Source organism: Strix uralensis, chromosome 15 (assembly GCF_047716275.1).
Source record: "Strix uralensis isolate ZFMK-TIS-50842 chromosome 15, bStrUra1, whole genome shotgun sequence".
NCBI classification, from domain to species: Eukaryota; Metazoa; Chordata; class Aves; order Strigiformes; family Strigidae; genus Strix; species Strix uralensis.
The window spans coordinates 21,987,774-22,004,169 of record NC_133986.1 but is presented as its reverse complement, the minus strand read 5'-3'; the positions used below and the strand labels follow the sequence as shown (position 1 = coordinate 22,004,169).

Below are 16,396 nucleotides of genomic sequence, written 5' to 3'. Positions count from 1 at the left end.
GCGAGAGAACACATACCCTCAGGACCAGCCTCCTGCTGTTCTCCATCAGTACAGTGTCAGACATGGGCTTCCTTGCTGGCATTCATGGTAGAAATCATGGCAGCTATGACGAGGTGTGTCCACCTGAAGAAGGTGTCTGGGCTCCCACTGCAGTCTAGGGAAGTTCATTTGGTTCAGGGGTGTGGTTTGGGGCATGATAGATCTTGCCTAATAAAAGCCTTTCCTGTAGGATGTGTCAAGCCAGCCTTGAATGCACGGATCGCACGGACTGTGCCGGAGGACTGAGGCATATGGATGTGGTGTTACAGCCGTATTGTAGACAGAACCTGTGTGTAGGTGAATTCTTAGTGTTCTATGTGTGAGTGGACACTGCTCAGGAGAGTCCTGTGCCTTGTCTTTGTTTGCTGTGTTCCACCCAGACTAGGAAATGAAGAGGCCCAGTCTGCAGAACAGTTAATCCAGCTTCTCCCAAAGAGGTAGGGAGCGGCTGCCTGGGCAGGGCTCACGGGCCAGCGTCTGGAGTGTGAACTACTTCAGCTGTGGCTTCTGTGGGAACAGGGGGATCATCTGGACTCATCCTCCTGTGCCAGCATACAGGCTGGCTGGCTATCAAAACTTTGAGCTGTTACTGCATGCTGCTTCAAGGCAAAGCTTGCCAGGAGAGCTAAGCCACTCTTGGGCCTGCAGGGAAGGGTCCTGCGCAGATGCTTTAATGGTACCTACTGGAGAAAACAAACACCAAATCACTTTTTTTATAAAGCTTTGAGCTTGCATCCTTCCTGCCCTTTTGTTAGCAGGCAGCCCAGTGACTGTCCAGTGCCAGTCCAGCTGCCAGCCCTCCCCATTGTTTCCACAGCCCAGGCACTGCTGCCTCTCTGTCCACACCATCGTCTCTGCTGCAGAGTTTCATTGGGCCCCCTTCCCCGTTCTGTTACAGAGCAGCCAGATCCAGCAGACTTCTGAACACGGGGGATTTCTCCTTTCAGGTCCACGAGAGCTGGTGGACTCTCCGGTCCCACCGGTGGACTCTCACACCCCGGAGGCTTCTCCTGTCCCAGTCTGATGGATGTGGCTGCTGCTGTTCCCACGTTCTGCTGCGTCCAAAGAGCGCGTAAACAAACACACACACAGAGTTACACAATTAATGTGAACGGCAAAACAGATTGACACAGGCAGAGCGATGCCTTTACCAGCGCCCATGTACTCGTACCCACCGCTTACATAAACATGAGCACAGGCCAGTCCTTTTCTGCCTTTCCAGATGATCAGGATTGGGTGTTTACTAGCGAAACATAAACACACCTTCACTCCCTCGATTCATAAGCACAGCACGTGCAGAGATTCCTCAACTAACGGTATGGAAATTAAGTCCATGTAATATCCATGGCTGGATGTCAAGCTCCTTACCCAGTCATCGGGGCAAACCGTGGGTCTTTCCAGATCTGTGTCTCCTGTGTCACAAGAGAGTCCAGTTTCAAGTTCACTGGTGCATTGTGCACACGCACACACACACGCACACACACACAAGAGTCCCACCAGTAGCCGGCGTAAGACACTTTGCGTTTCCAACTGCTGTCCCCAAGACCTTTCGCCCCCCTCTTCCACCACACCCTCACCCTCCCCTCTGACCAGCCCTTCGGAGTGACTCTTTCCCTTTGTGCCCGACCTGGCTGCCTGCAGCCTCATTTTGCAGGTGCCGGGCATGGAATCCTTGCCTTGCACAGGAGACTGAATTGGACTGCAGCATGGTGAAAACCAGCAACTTTATTTCAACAACTGGAATGCTCAACTGGAGCATTTGTGTGTGTGGGCAGGACCGAGCAGCCTTTGACACTGAGGCTGCCTTTGGATCAGCAGGCAGTGCCCCAGCAGATGGTCGCGGTGCGCTGCAGCTTGAGCTGGGTCCTGCTCATGCTGCTGCTGGAGCCTCTTTCCCCCACAGGCCCTGCAGGAGCTCCTGCAGCAGCTTAAAGAATTCCGCCAGCTTCTGGCGTGGAAATGGACAGGCCGTAGAGCTGCCCGCTTGCGTTGTTGGCCTCGGCTTCTGAAAGGGTGTTGATGTGAAGACTGGCTGTGGCGTTGGAGGAGCCGTTGCTGCTGGGTGCAGCCCCATCTGTACCAGGATCCAGTCATAAAAGTGCTGAGTGGAGGTGTAGACTCCAGGCTGTTTTGCTCTTGCGCAGCCTTTCCCCCAGCTGGTCACCCCAACAAGCCAGAAGTGGTCAGCATTCTTATCTTTGCAGACAAGAGGACCACCGCTGTCACCCTGCAGCAGAGGAGAGAGGGAGGGTTCAGGTGGTGTCAGGTGGCCACTGGCAGCACTAGGGCTGGCTCCTTCTCTCTGCCAGCACCTGCCAGGGCTGCATCCGCTGCACAGAGAGGCTCTGCTCAGTGCTGAGGCCTGCAGCACCTTGTCAGGGAGAGGGTAGTAAGCCTGTGGGGTAGGGCTCTCTCTCATCTCTGCACAGCGATGCTGGCTGTGTGCAAGAGGGATGTTTTGGGATTGGGATCTGGACCTCGGGGCTGCCAGGAGCGCTGGATGGGCTTTCTGGGCAGAGTCCCGGGCCTCTGGAACCAGTGGGGCCCTGGGCAAGGGCCTGCAGCTGGGGAAGGGGAGGTGAGCCCCGCCAGCGGTGGGGACCCAGCGGTGGGAGGGCGACTGGCCAGGCAAAGGCCGTGCCGGGGTGTGTCTGGGCGGCTGTACCGGGGCTGCCTGTGCCGCTGGGCGCTGCCTTGTCGCAGGCTCCTACCTGGCAGGTGTCGATGCCGCCCTGCGGGTAGCCAGCACACAGGTTGTGGGGGTGGACGGCCCCTGCGTACCACCGGCTGCTGTTGCAGAGGCGGACGTTGATGAGGTGAACCTTGGCCTCCTGCAGGACATCCGTTGATCCTGCGGCTGTGAGCACAGAAAGGAATTAACACCCAGCAGCTCGTTGCCAGGTCTCCTGCCCTGTCTGGGTGAGCCCTTCCCTGGGGCTTGGCTTTGCACTGGCGTTGCCCTTCTGTCTGGCCATGGGCCCTGGGCCAGGCCCATGTCTCTATGGGCACACGACCCCGCAGCCGCACTCTGGTTCTCAGCCCTGCTGTCAGGAAGCCAAGCCCACCTCCCCCGTGTGCCGAGCTCGCACTCGGGAAACGAGCACTTTTGGGAACTCACCTCTCGCCGTCGTGGACCCCCAGCCACTAACGTAGCAGGTCGTCAGCTTGGACACTCGCAGGGAGGCGTCGGGCACGCAGGCGAGCTGTACGTAGTAGCTGCACTGGACAGGCTGGTCCAACTCCAGCAGCGCAATATCGTTCTCCTCCGAGATACTACTGTAGTGTTCGTGAACCAGAAGCCGTTTAATGTTGCGCACTTGGGCCTCCGGGCCCAGATGAGTCAACTGGGTGGCCCCGATCACCACGCGCCACATGGTGATGTGCCTGGAAGGCAGATGGGGAGAGGGCTCAGAGGGAGAGGAGCCACATGCTGCAGCAGCCCAGCAGTTCCCTGCCCCCTGCTTCACATGGGGGAGAGGAAAGCACACTACGGAAGCTGCGACTGCCCCTGCATGCCTTGGGCTCATGGCGTGTCGAGCTGGAGGCTGTAGGAAGCCGTGGCAGGAGCCCAGCCCTCTCCTGAGCAGCCTCTCAGCCAGGCTCTGCAGTGCCCAGGCACTGGGTGTACCGCAAGAAAAGGGGACGGGAGTAGCACATGATGCTGCGGACGGGGCACCTGCGAGTGCTGGGGGGATATCCCCGTTCCTGGCCCTCCTTACCTGGCCTTGATGAAGCAGTGGGCTGCTGTGAGGACCCACTGCGGGCTGATGAGGGACCCTCCGCATATGTGCCCCGTGCCTGCTGCGTAGGGATCCTGGATGCTCACAATCCAGGGCCAGGCCCCTGGCTGGGCGTCTGTGCCCCCCACGACGCGCGAGGTGCCGGAGTGAGCAGCCATGGGCCGCAGCCCGCAGGTCCTGTAACCAGAAACTCATCACCGTCCTGCTCTATGGCTTACTGCTGTCCCGGCTGAAGGTCAGCCGTCTGCCCTCCCCACGAGGTGCTGCATGGACAGTGAGGCCACGGAGCCCCGTGGGGTGGGTGGGCGGCCGCCCCCGTTTCTGCTTTAGCCCCGCAGGCGAGTTGTGCCAGCAGCCCGGGTGCTGCGAGGAGCCGAGGCTCCCGCATGGGGCTGAGGAAGCCGTGGTGTGGCCACGGGGGACAAGCAGGCACCCTCCAGGGAACCCCATCAGGTTGCCAAGCTCCCTCCCAGAGCCTCGGCCACTTACCCACAGCTGTCCCAGGCGCCGTGCGCAGGCCAGCACAGGGCCAGCAGGATGAGGAGCGGGAGCAAACGCATCGCTGCCAGCGGCATGTGCCAGCTGCCAGAACCGAGGGCTTGTCACCACCAGTGCAGCAGCTGACAGAGTGCCCACAGGGCTCGCGGTGCCGGTGGTGCCCTTGGCAACGGGGCTGATGTCACAGTGTCGCTGGTTCCGGGGGCTGGGCACGGTGGTCTCTAGGGGCGGGGGGGGAAAACATGGGGGTTTCCAAGCAGGAGGGGAGGCAGAAGCTGGGATCGGACACCCCCGACAGACCCCGCTGAATGCTCGGCTTGCGGGACGGGGTGTGCAGGCCCTGTGGCAGGCAGCAGCGTCGGCCCCCAGCACCGCCTGCCAATGGCGAGCAGGAAAAAACCCAGTGTGGCACCACAGCCTCTTCGGGGAGTTCACTGCCCCCTGCTCTCTGCAGCCCTTTGCCACCAGGTCCTTCCCAACAAACGTACACCAGAGAACGTGACTACTACAGGCAGTACGCACTTTTGGGTGTTGCAGAGCCGATCTGGTTACAGCCGCGGCAGGCAAGCAGTGATGTGCGAGTGCAATAAACCGAGCAGACCCAAGCAGTGTCAACTTTCCGGCACAGATGCAGCACTGTCCACACTGGCCATGTCAGCCCCAGCACCCCCCTCTGGCAGGCTTCCTGTCCTTGCTGTCTGTGCGCTCTATTGCTGTTCTGGGCCAGCATTGACAAGGGCGGTTGTGGCACCTGGTACACGTGGCCGACGACAGGCAACTGCAAGCCCTAAACAGAGAAGGCTGCTCCTGCTCTCAGCCCCACATGCCATTCTCCATGGCTTTGGTCAATCCTGGATCGGCCTCAGCTCGTCAGTCTGCCTTCTGCAGCTGTATGGCGGAGCCGTGCTCACATGCGGCCGTGCAGGGCAGTCACGGGAGAGAAGCAGGAGCCAGCCACCTGCGTTGCCTTTGCCGAGCAGGGCTGGGTCCCTGGAGGCCGTGGCTTGAAGAGTGGCAGCCTCAAAGCTCACGAAAGCTGTGGGAGCTCCCTGCTGGCATCCTGGCTTGTGTGGATAGACATAAGGCACACAGCTGAGTGCCCAGCCTGGTCCCTAGGATGCCAGGGCAGGCTCCGTCTGAAAGTGGAACAGCTGCTCTCAGGGCCCTTGAGGTGTAGCACGGCTTCAGAGGCACCAGGGCTGGGCCCCAAACTGGACTCAAGGCCGCTTCGGTTTCTGAAAGTTGGCCTGAAGGTGGTGCCCCAGATCTGCTCAGAGCAGGCAGAAGGTGGCCTGAGAGAAGGCATCTTGTCTTCCGTGGATTCTCTGCTCTTCCAGCACCAGATTTGGCAGGTGGTTAAGGGAGAATGATGTGGGAGATGGCCGCGGTTCACAGATAATTGAAGGAAGAGATGGGGTCATTTTAGGGAGAGGAATCTGGCAGGGACAGCAGTACCCAGGAAACAGCATGAGGAATGCCATGGAAGTCCAAGGTGACCTCACTAATAGCACCTGAAACACCAAATGTGTTCACAGATGGAGCAAACCTGGGAGCAAGGGGGAAAAACAACCAGGGGTGGGTCCCTTGTGTGAGAGGAGATAAGGGCGGAGAAAGGGAGGAGTCGGGGAAGATGAGGAGGATGTATAAGCACAGAAAATGGAGAGAAGGGGGGATCAAGGAGCTACTCACACGTGAGTTCCAAATCCTTTTCTGCGTGGCCCCACTCTGTACCCGGGGGGGGTGGTTCCCGAGGCCTGGCTGCTAGCGATGGCAGAAGGGAACACAGGTCAGAGGGACCTGTCAGTTGGAAACACCCCGTGTCTAGGGCCAGCTACGGGTGGCAGTGCTGCATGCGTGTGCCATTCCCTGCTGAACTTGAAGCTGGCCTAGCTCCCGAGCAAGAGGAGAGAGAGACCCTTTCAGTCCTGTGGATGGCGTGTGCTTGCAGCCCCCCTGACTGATCAGCCCCAGCACCCCTGACAGACCTTACAAGAGGACCAGGCCTGCCAACCGCCGGCCACATTTCCACCTCCCGGAGTCATGAAGGACCTGGACGTGCTCAAGCATGCACACCCTGAGCTGCTTCCCACCTAGACGTGTCCGTTCTGCACTGGCTGCACAAGGTCCTGCCTCTGAAGCTGCCAGGACCGTCCATCCCAACCCCCTCTTGCTGCGCTCCTGGCCCCTGGCACGCGATGGTGCTGCAGCTCCCAGCTCTGTTCCCACCCAGGGCTGCACCACACACCTCCAGCTGAGCTGGACCATGGTTTGAAGGGAGCTGTTCTGGCTCTGGAGATGATGCTGTGTCACGGTCCCACCCTGACCAAGTCTGGCTTTCTGTCAAGAGGCCTCAGCTTGGACACCCAGCACCGAGCCCAGGCTGCACTGAGCTGCCCTCCAAGCAGGGCTGGTCATCTCCCCAGCCCACAGCTGGCTGCCCCAGCGCCCCGTTAGCCAGAGGGGTCACTGGGACAGAGCTGCAGGGTAGCTCTAGGGCTGAGCTGGGTTAGCTGGGGGTGGGGGGGGTCTGGTGGGCTTGGGACAGGGTTCCAGTGTGGAGCAACTGAAGGGGATGGAGCGGCAAGAGGCTGGGAGCAGTGGCAGCAGGAGGCTGAGGAGTGCCGTCCATGGGAGTGTGTGTGTTGGTCTGCAGTCAGGGAGTGTCTGTGTGTGTGTGTGTGTGTGTGTGTGTGTGTGTGTGTGTTGGTGTGCAGTCAGGGTGTGCGTGTGTGTTTGTTGTCCCAAAACTGGGTTCTTTCACCTGGTGCGCAATCACCCCATCAACATGCTGATTGTTGCTTCCAGACAATTTTCGTTAGTATCGGCTCATGGGGCAGGGGCTGCATTAACCCCCCACCTCCCACTGCACAAATGACCGCTGGCAGAGGCGCTGTGAAACAAACACTGAAACTTTAATGAATAGCTTTCCTTGATGAGTCTTCAGTGTCTGTCCTCATCTGTAACTCCATGGGGCTGAGTAAAGTCCTTTACCTCAGCAATACTGCTGCCTGTAAATTCAAGTAATAAGACTCTGGGAATATCTCTGTGTGACCGTTTGAAAGAAATTAATTGTTTAATATTAAGCACTTGTTTCCAAACTGCCCGAAACTATGCCGAGGATAAGCAAAGCATATAACTGTCCTTCACCACTGTTGATTAAAGCTTAGATTATTTCAGCTGGTCAAAACAATTTGTCTTGCCATTGATATTCCCGTGGCAGAGAGCAGAGCTCGTGTGCAGAAAGCAATTCCAGCATCATCCAGAAGGTTCCGTGTTCAGCACTTGGTACTCTGTGCTGGGCTCCCTGCAAACCATCAGGAAAGAAAGGGAAATTCAGCACTCTTCCTTCTCCTTTACCAGACTGCAATATTTTATTAAATTACATTGTGTGTAATTAAATTACACTGTGTGTAATTATTGAGCAAGTATGTTCTTGTTAAGTGCCTGTGGGAAGTAGATATTTCTGTGCCACCTGCACACACACTTCAGCAAGCTGCAGGTTTCTACGGAGATACCTGCCTTTTCTGCTAGCCTAGGAGTGGAGTATTTAGCACCGGCTCGAGCAAATAGTGCAAAGAGGCTGTAGGTGTGTAGTCACTTAGGGATGTGCAATACCTAGGGTAAGTATGATTTACAAGTTTCTGGGAATCTTTGACCTGCAGAACTGAAGGAGCCATAAACAAGTGAGTATACTGGGACGTGAAACACTTCTGGCAGTTCTTAAAGTCATCTTGTCTCCACTTCTCATTTTCTGTTGCTTAGATTTACCTTGGAGACGTATAGTAGGAATAATAACTAATCATCTGGTTTTTCTTCTTGTTTCTAATTGACATGCAAACACTCACCACAAATTTTTCAGCTTTTCCCACCATTACAGCTAACAAAAAGCACCGTAGCATTTTTCTTATTTTTTCTCACTAGCATTGCTGATGGAAAAAGAAAGTTTGCTCCCCAGCTAATTACTTAGAGGCTTGTCCAGAATTATCTCCAGACTGCTGGAAGCTGGGAAGTTATATTCACCCTTAGAGAAGAAGAATGCAAAGATTAAATGGGATGTGAAAGAGTTTCAGTGATTTTTGAAGAAGCGTATTTAACAAATCTTGGATTTGGGTTTGATAGTATGGCAATGCGTGTGCATTATACTGGGGGAGGTGAAAAGCTGCCTGTCTCTGATGGGATGGAGGTGCAGAGGTGTATATCAGCGAAAAGGGAGTGTGCATTGTAACAGACACAGTGGTGACCCACAGGATTGATTTCAGGGCACTGGTGTATGTGCTTGGAATTCTAAATTACATAACTGACTGACAAACCTGAAGTCAATAATCTGCTGAAAATTACTTTATTTATCACCTGTGCACCTGATGAAAGCATGTGTTTCCAAAGGAAGATTATTGGGTTTGTTTTTTAAACACAGAGTACAGTCAGTTGTAATGAGCATGTGCACACCAAAGAGCTAATTTAATTAAGCTTCTGTAAGCATAATGCAGGATGAATTCAAGGACAGTCAGCATTACCTCTGGCTGATTTCAGATATGTTGCACAAGATTAAAAGGACTTGAAGTTTTCAGTAGCAAGATGTCTCAGGCCACAGTTTCAGCGCTGCTACTGCAAAAAGGTAGTATCTGTCTTCTCCTCTCTGCTTTCCAAGCTGGCCTTTCATCTTAGTCTTTTGCTTTCTGCCACTACAAGCATTTGTGCAGCTGTGTCATGGAAGGGATAAGGGAGTTAATCTAGATAAAAAATAACCTAGCATTGCCTAATTTCAGAAAGCTTTATCTTATTCATTTGTCTTTTTTAATGACAGCAAGACCTTAGAAAGGCATTGTCAAATGCAAGAATGTTCTTGCCCTAAGTTTAGACATGAATGCTGCCTCTTACACCAAAGGCACTGGATTTTGGCTCTTTCTGAAAGCAAAGCAGGTTCCTTGCTATGTTCTAGGGCATTTGCATGACATTGTATTGGGAAAACTATTGCTTAAATCATCAGTTGGCTTCCTATCCTAGTTTACTTCATATTATGTTGGTTCGTTAGCAGTTGGCTTTTTCTCCTACCAGTTTCTAAAAGATTCAACACATCAACACTGCAACTGCTCCAAATTACACTTCCTAGTAGGCAGCTCGGTTTCCTTTGACACGGAGCGACCGCGCACCGCCGTCAGTCTGTGCTGGCGGGATTCCTTCCAGAAGGAACTGGCTGTGTCGGCGTGTGTGCGTGGCCCTGGTGCTGTATGTGGTGTGCACTTCACAGCAGCTGTGCTGTAGTTTATGCCTGAGATCTGAGAATCTCGTGAGATTTTCTATAGAGTTAGTCTGGGTTTAATTCATATCATAGTCTGAGCTCTTTCAGCTGCTTTATACTAATTTCACCCAGAAAACAAGGTAACATAACGTGAATCCACCCGATACTGCAGCGACAGGGACAGGTTTATAGTTGAAATCAGCATTACAAAAAGACTTCCAGGCACATTTTGTACAGACTTCCTGATCATGTCAGTGTGTACATGGATCAGACCTGCTGCCGTGCAGATCGCTGCTCCCACTCTCCATTTGTGCAGTGCTTTGGAAGCCGCTGCATTTTTTTGCTGTTAGAAAGTCGTGAGTGTCGTGGTTCACCCAATCGGTATTTCAGAAATGTGGAACAATGTCACTGAGCTCTGGGGGAATTGAGTGGATGTTTGAGCAGTCGCCTCCCCCAAAACTGCAGAACCTGTAGCAGGTGAATTGCTGTGGCAACAAAAGAAAAACATTCTGTCTGGTGTTATGTAAATCACTGGAGTCAGGAATAACCCTGACTGACTAAAGCCACAGCAAACACGGCCATTTACACCAACAGAGACAAGATTGATCCTCTAATCTTGCAGTCCATGGACTAAATTAAGATGAACCTTAAATGATGTAGCTAATGAGAAATATCACTTAAGTGTTTCTTTCAATTCTAAAAGAACAGTCAGTTGTATCTGCTTTATTGCTTGGTTTGCATCCTTTAACTTGCACTGTAAATTAAAAACTTTTTTAAAAATCTATTGAAATCCTTTTTTTTCCTCCTAGGATGCCGTCTGTTTGTCACTGTGTGCATTGTAAATAAGTTCTCTACCACATGTTTGGCTGTTGCTCCAAAACAGAAAGTACACGCTGTGTGTTTCAGTTAAAAGAAGCCCTGTAGCAACACGTGAGTCACAGGCAGAGGCCAAGCGTGTCGTTATTCTGTGGGAACAGCAGTTGAGTCACCAACAGCTAAGGACAGTGGGCAATGGAACATGAAGTGTGTCGTGTCAGCTCGCTGTCGGTGCAGTCTGGGCACACTTTGCCTTAGACAGTGCTGTGAAATTGCAGGGAAGTGGCTGATCTGTGGAGAAAGTAGAAGGTTGCCTAATGGCACGTAGCAATTTTAAGACCGATTTGATGCTTTTGCCATAATAACCCAAAGACTTCAGAAAACAGCTTTGGTGTTTAATTCTTTCCTTGCTTTGAGACAAACAGAAGTTTTTTCTGGGCTTCCAGCGCATTTTACTTTGAAACAAAAGAAATTCAAATCCAAAAGAGACTTAGTCTGGAATACTTTTCTTTCTTATGAAGTCTATCCCTTATGCAAACAGCTCAGGTGAGAAGCATGTTCTATGAGAGTTGGGGCTTCAAAAATTACACTGGAGAAGTGGCAAATCTCCAAAACAATGTTTTGTACATGATCAGCCTCAAAAATACTGAGCTCAGGGTTCTGACTCTGTGCTGCAGCTGTTAAGCATCTTTCTGAACTCAGGCCTGCAGAGCCAGCATGCCTGGAGCAGGAGAAGGAAAGGTGCAGCACGGGCAGTTGCACAGAGAATGAAACTGGTGAGTTTGGAGAAAGAAGAGAGAGAAAGGTGGTCAACAAGTTGAAGGGGAAGAGTAGCAGAGTGCTTCTTTTGCAAGCTAAGAAGATGTGTTATTTGCGAACCGTGTGTATTATCTACAAATCTGGGAAAATATGGAAATTGAGGGGAAAAGTAGTGATATTATGTACTTTAACAGGTCACAAAAAGGTGGTTGAAAGTGCTGACAGAACATCTATTTTTAAAACCATGATTTTTAAAAATATTAATATTAGCATAGAGATTGGTGGAGCATGGAGCATGTTTATCTGCTTGCCACTTGTCTAAAGTAGCATACTCTAAAAAACAATAACATATTTCTCTCAAGTTTCTAACTGGTGTAAAAATGTATTTGAGCATGATTACAGTTTAAAACAGAAAACAAAACAACTGCAAGGTGCATTTGCTGTTCTGTTTAGGGGAAGCAGAAAGAAAAATAACCTCAGCCATGTTCCTTGCTGTTCTTCCACTGGAATATAGAATGCTATGGTGCAACAGTAGATAATTATGAAAGTGGCATTTGATAGTGCCACCTATTGCTAGAAAAGCAGAACTAAAATGAGTATCTTTTTATGTGCATGTCTAAATTCAGCAGAAAAATGAAGGGTACCTGTTCATCTTTTGATTATTGCAAGGTCATTTTAGCTATGGGGATATCAGTTTGACCTTGGTTTTATGGCTACATTTTTAAAAAATTGATTTATCGTACAGTAGCGTTGGAGATGGTGCAGTAGCCTCAGAGATCCAGAAAGCTGGCAACTATCGGCATGTGGTTGAATGCCAGTGGCTGTATTTTGGCTAAGCCTATTAAGCCTGATTATCCCTCCCCCCTCTCACTGATGACATTAAAGTTCATGTAATGCACTAGGAAACTGATCCTAATAGCCTAAAACTGCTTCAGATTTAGCAAAACAGTGAAAATTAGTTTTCTGTAGTGTTTGAGCTTTATGTTAAATGTGAAGGCAATAAAATATTTTCAACATGCACCCAAAAATTCTATGAAAAGTAACTTGCTAATGACGAAAATCCTTTGAAGACAAAGACTTAATGATCTGGATGCATCTTAATACTTCGTCTCCTTTATCAGGTCTTTCAGTTAGCAAGCATGAAACCTGATTTCTCCACCTGCCCTTTGAAAGATGATATTTGTTTTGTTATACAAGTCTAACTAATGATAATGGTAAGAAAAATGAAAGATTTATAGGGCAGCCTGAGATCAGTTTTAAGTTTTAATTGTGGTTCTCAGCATTACAGATCCTTCTTACTGCCTCAGTGCTGTTGTTCATCTCTACCAGAGAAACACCCTATCCTAAAAAAAATGCACATTTTTGGCTTGTAATATATAAGGGAAAGAAAACATGTCTCCTCTGCGTTGTTTTCCTCACGAAGCATCTGGATGGCAAGGTAAGAGCAGGAAAAGATGGAACAGCTCGGGAGTAATTTGTTCTTCCTCGGGTCCAGGCAGGTACCTCTCAGGAGTTTACTGCTGCTTCACAAAGCTAACATTCTTTGGCTGAAGCTGTCCTCTGTCCTCAAAGACAGACAAGTCTCCTGTTACCCCCGCTGAGCTCTGAAGAACTAGATTGCTGCAAAGCGCCAGGGAATCGGAGGAAGCAGCTCTCGAGTCTACAGGCATCTGTAGATTGAGAGAAGGTTCAGAAGGAGAAATAAAGGATGACCTACCCATCTGCTGACCAGAGAAATGATGTGGAGAAATCTGACCTCACCATCCTAGGTAAGTTCAGGGCTGAAATCTAATTTAGCCAAATGGAAAGTCTGGTTTTATTGACTTTTTAATTTATTTTTTTTCCCCTTCAAATGATATCTAACTTTCTTTTCTCCTAGTGCATCTTGGACCTGAATTTGAGGTCACTTGTGTTCTTTGTCCCTTTCTCCACTGATCCAGGATATACTTTCTCTTCCAAAACCTCTTTGAATGTTTGGGGGGTCTTTTCCCCTGTATATTTGGGTTTAGCCCCTCTGTCTTTGTCGTTCTGAATGCTGTGACAGCCAAAACCTGCACAAACCCTTTAGCAACTACATTTTGCAGTATGGAGAAGAGGAAGGATGTAGCTGCCTAACGGTTTAGTTCCTGGATGGATTTTGTATGCTCTCTCTTCTTGAATCTCCATGCTGAATCTCTTCTGCAGTCTCTGTTCCATCACACTTAATCTTCTCTTTTGTGTTTGTAGCACTGGTCCACCTGTTTTGCTGTTCTCTTCTTCATTCACCTGCCTGTCATCTATCCACAGAATCAGAGCACCTGAGCAAAGCCAACGAAGTTTCGATTCTTGGCGCAAAGTTTAAATGCCCTTTATAATTTCCCCTAATGCAGATCCTGTTGATGTAAAAAGGAAAATCATTTTCAACAGTTAAATGATATATTGTTATAGGAGTCTGCCCTCTTCTAACGAAGTTTGATGTTTAGAAAAAGTTCCATACGAAATGTATGAGCAAAGGCACCTGGAATCGTGGCCAGCAGAGGGCACTTCAGCTTGAAAATGAGAATAGTGCTGAAAGCTCTAGCCCAAACACCTTTAAACTGGCTGTCTTTGTTAAAAAACGGAATAATTTTTTTTTAAAATGTTAATGAGAATCATTTAGACAAGGGGTCTTTGCATTGTGATTGGTGTTTTGTTGGCACTGTCTTCTACAAACTATGTATCTGCGGCCAAACACCCTTGTACCATGGAAGAATCTGGGAACGGAAGGAGAAAAAACACTCCCCATATAGTTTCAGGTGTGACTTTACTGAAGGAAATGATACCTTCTGTGTGGCCTTGTATCACCTAAAATTGAACGCAATAGCGTATGTTAAAGCCATCCTTTGAAAACTTTTTCCCCAAAGTGGGTGCTTCTGATTTCTTTTTAGTAGTGGTTTGATTCATTGTTTTAATTAAAAAGCAGCTGGAATTGGAGAGCACTGCAACCAATTAATTGATTTTTGAGAATGGTGGTGTAAATGACAACAACAAACAGTAACTGATTTCCCCTTTCAATCCAGTGCTGATATTGTTATCTTGCAATACAATACTAACATGTTATTGTATCTGCCATTACTGCATTTAACAGTAGCTGACACATTTTATTAGGATAAGAAGGGCCTCCTGCACTTCCATTTGCCCTGGTGTAAATCAGAAGCCCTGAGTTGAAAAGATTTATTCTTCTGTAAGAACTTACTGGTGTAAATTAGGAAAGTCAAGCCTGACATGTGGTGATGTAGCAAACTATATTACAGGATACTTAGATTCTGTCTCCCACTGAACAGCAGGATTCTGTTTTATCCTTGCTGTCGAATGCAGAATCACTTTTCCATTCATGAATTGAGGCTGAGCAGAGCGCTCTCAGTAGTGGCTGCTCCTCTGTTACTCCACACACAGAAGATATTAGGACACCTGTTCACCCTTGTAAGGCAAACAACAAACAAACCACAAAACTTTCCTGTAAACAAATTGGTCTGTGATTAGTGGAATTAATGAAGCTTCACTGCCTGTAGATTTCTGTCCTTCATCCCTGATCCCCTCAGCAACCCTCCCACCAAAATGTAGGGTGTTTGGGACACTTTGTAGAACAGAGTGTCTGCTATCTGTAATGGAAGAAAACAAATCTACTAAAATCATGAAGGGACAAAAAGCAGCCATGAACTCTGTGGAGGTTTTTTAATCTGCTGTTTGCTGAAGGGGATTAGCATTGCATAATGCCTGTTCTTTGTTCTGTGTCTCTAAGCCATATCATCTTGTGGGTCTAAATGAATAAGGTAATACAGAGTTTGTTGCACTGACGATATTCTGGGATTGGGTTAATAGTCTGGGAAGGGTGAAAATATAACTTGATTTGACCACAGTGTCAGGATTCTGAGGACCACAACAAGAAGAATACCGTTATTCACAGCTCTTTACATTAAATGGTCAAAATCCCAGTGTGCTTTGATCAGATCTGAAGAGAACGAGCCCTACAGCAGTGATCACCTTCCCTTCCCCTGCCCGGGCAGTTTGGAGGAAATGCTTCCCCTCCCAAGGCCACTCCTGCCTGTGAAAGGAGAGGGAACAATTCCCATGGCAGGCACCTGGCTATTTATCACTGTGTCAGAAATCAAGCTGTTTCAAGACGTTTAGATGTTGTTTCCTGTTGTCATCTCTAGTGATAAAGTATCGTATATTGTTATCACTCTTTGCACTTTTGACGAGCTCTGTCTTACTATCCTTTACAAGTCATGTCTACTGATGACTTCTCTTTTGCTAGTATGTTTATAGCGATGTTCAGTGTCTGCACTACTCATAGCTAAGCCTAGCTAAGAAAAGGCCCTAGTTTTGCATAATCTCAGCCCTGGAATCTTTCAGATCAGTGAGGTGAAACCTAATTTGTGACCCTGAGTAGGTGGACTGGACTTTGCGTCCTGGCTTTAAGTTGTGAGGAACGCAGGGCTTGGGAAGTTGTGTCGTTCTAAGCTTGGTTTTCGTGTGTACAGACTTCTGGGACACGGCTGGGCAGGAGAGGTTCCAGAGCACCCATGCACCTATTACCATAAGGGTCCTGCTTGTGTCACGGTAAGGGTAGTGTCACAGCTGTGATCTGGGGGAGTTTGACAAATAACGGTCCCAGCTGACACTTCTCCTGTATAGTGCTTTTTATGATTACTCTGCCTTGTATTTCTTGTCTCTTCCAGTGATATCTTCTTTCAGTATATCCAGTATATCTTCTTTCAACATCTCAGGATTCTGACCTGGCTGAGAAGGAATGTCATACATCTGTTAGGTCCAGATGAGTTCTTGAGTATTAGTCTTTCAGGGCTGTATTTTGCCAGATGAATAGCTGGGTCCTCTACTGACCTTGCATGCTGTCTTACAGGTTCTTTTCTTTGTTTTGCTAGCAATTAAAAATACTGATTTGATCCATTTAAATTTTATTCAAGCGATGTCCTTCCAACTCTGTCCTTACCCCACTGCCCATTTCCCCCAGCAAGAACTCAAAAGCTGATTGGAGCAGTACCTAGATAAAAATTGCAGGATGTCTTGATGGAAAAGGAGCATAACCTGTTATGTGGCTCCCCTCCCCCATACAGTCAGTAACTGCCTTTGTATTGGTAATTCGGCCTGCAGGGTTCTGTGGTACTTCTCTGGGCTACAGTGTCTAAACAGACCTGCTGGCAAAGCTGTTCACCTTCCTCTGCGGATCACTGGATGATTCCCTCCTCTCAGGAACGACAGCTAGGCACTCATTATTGTTGTCATCTGGGTTGTGGTCTGTCTCCTGCATCCTGTCAGAGTGCAT

At 49.3% G+C, this 16,396-nt stretch overlaps 1 protein-coding gene across 1 annotated transcript; it reads right to left on the bottom strand.

Moving 5' to 3' along the window:
- Positions 1-1,909: 1,909 nt before the first annotated feature.
- On the bottom strand, positions 1,910-16,396 carry LOC141950097 (acrosin-like). Its single transcript, XM_074884498.1, has 5 exons — positions 16,266-16,396; positions 3,759-3,956; positions 3,158-3,423; positions 2,751-2,896; positions 1,910-2,266 (listed from the first exon to the last, which is right to left on the bottom strand). Exons 1-5 carry the CDS (start codon positions 16,394-16,396, stop codon positions 1,910-1,912), a joined length of 1,098 nt encoding a protein of 365 aa, XP_074740599.1.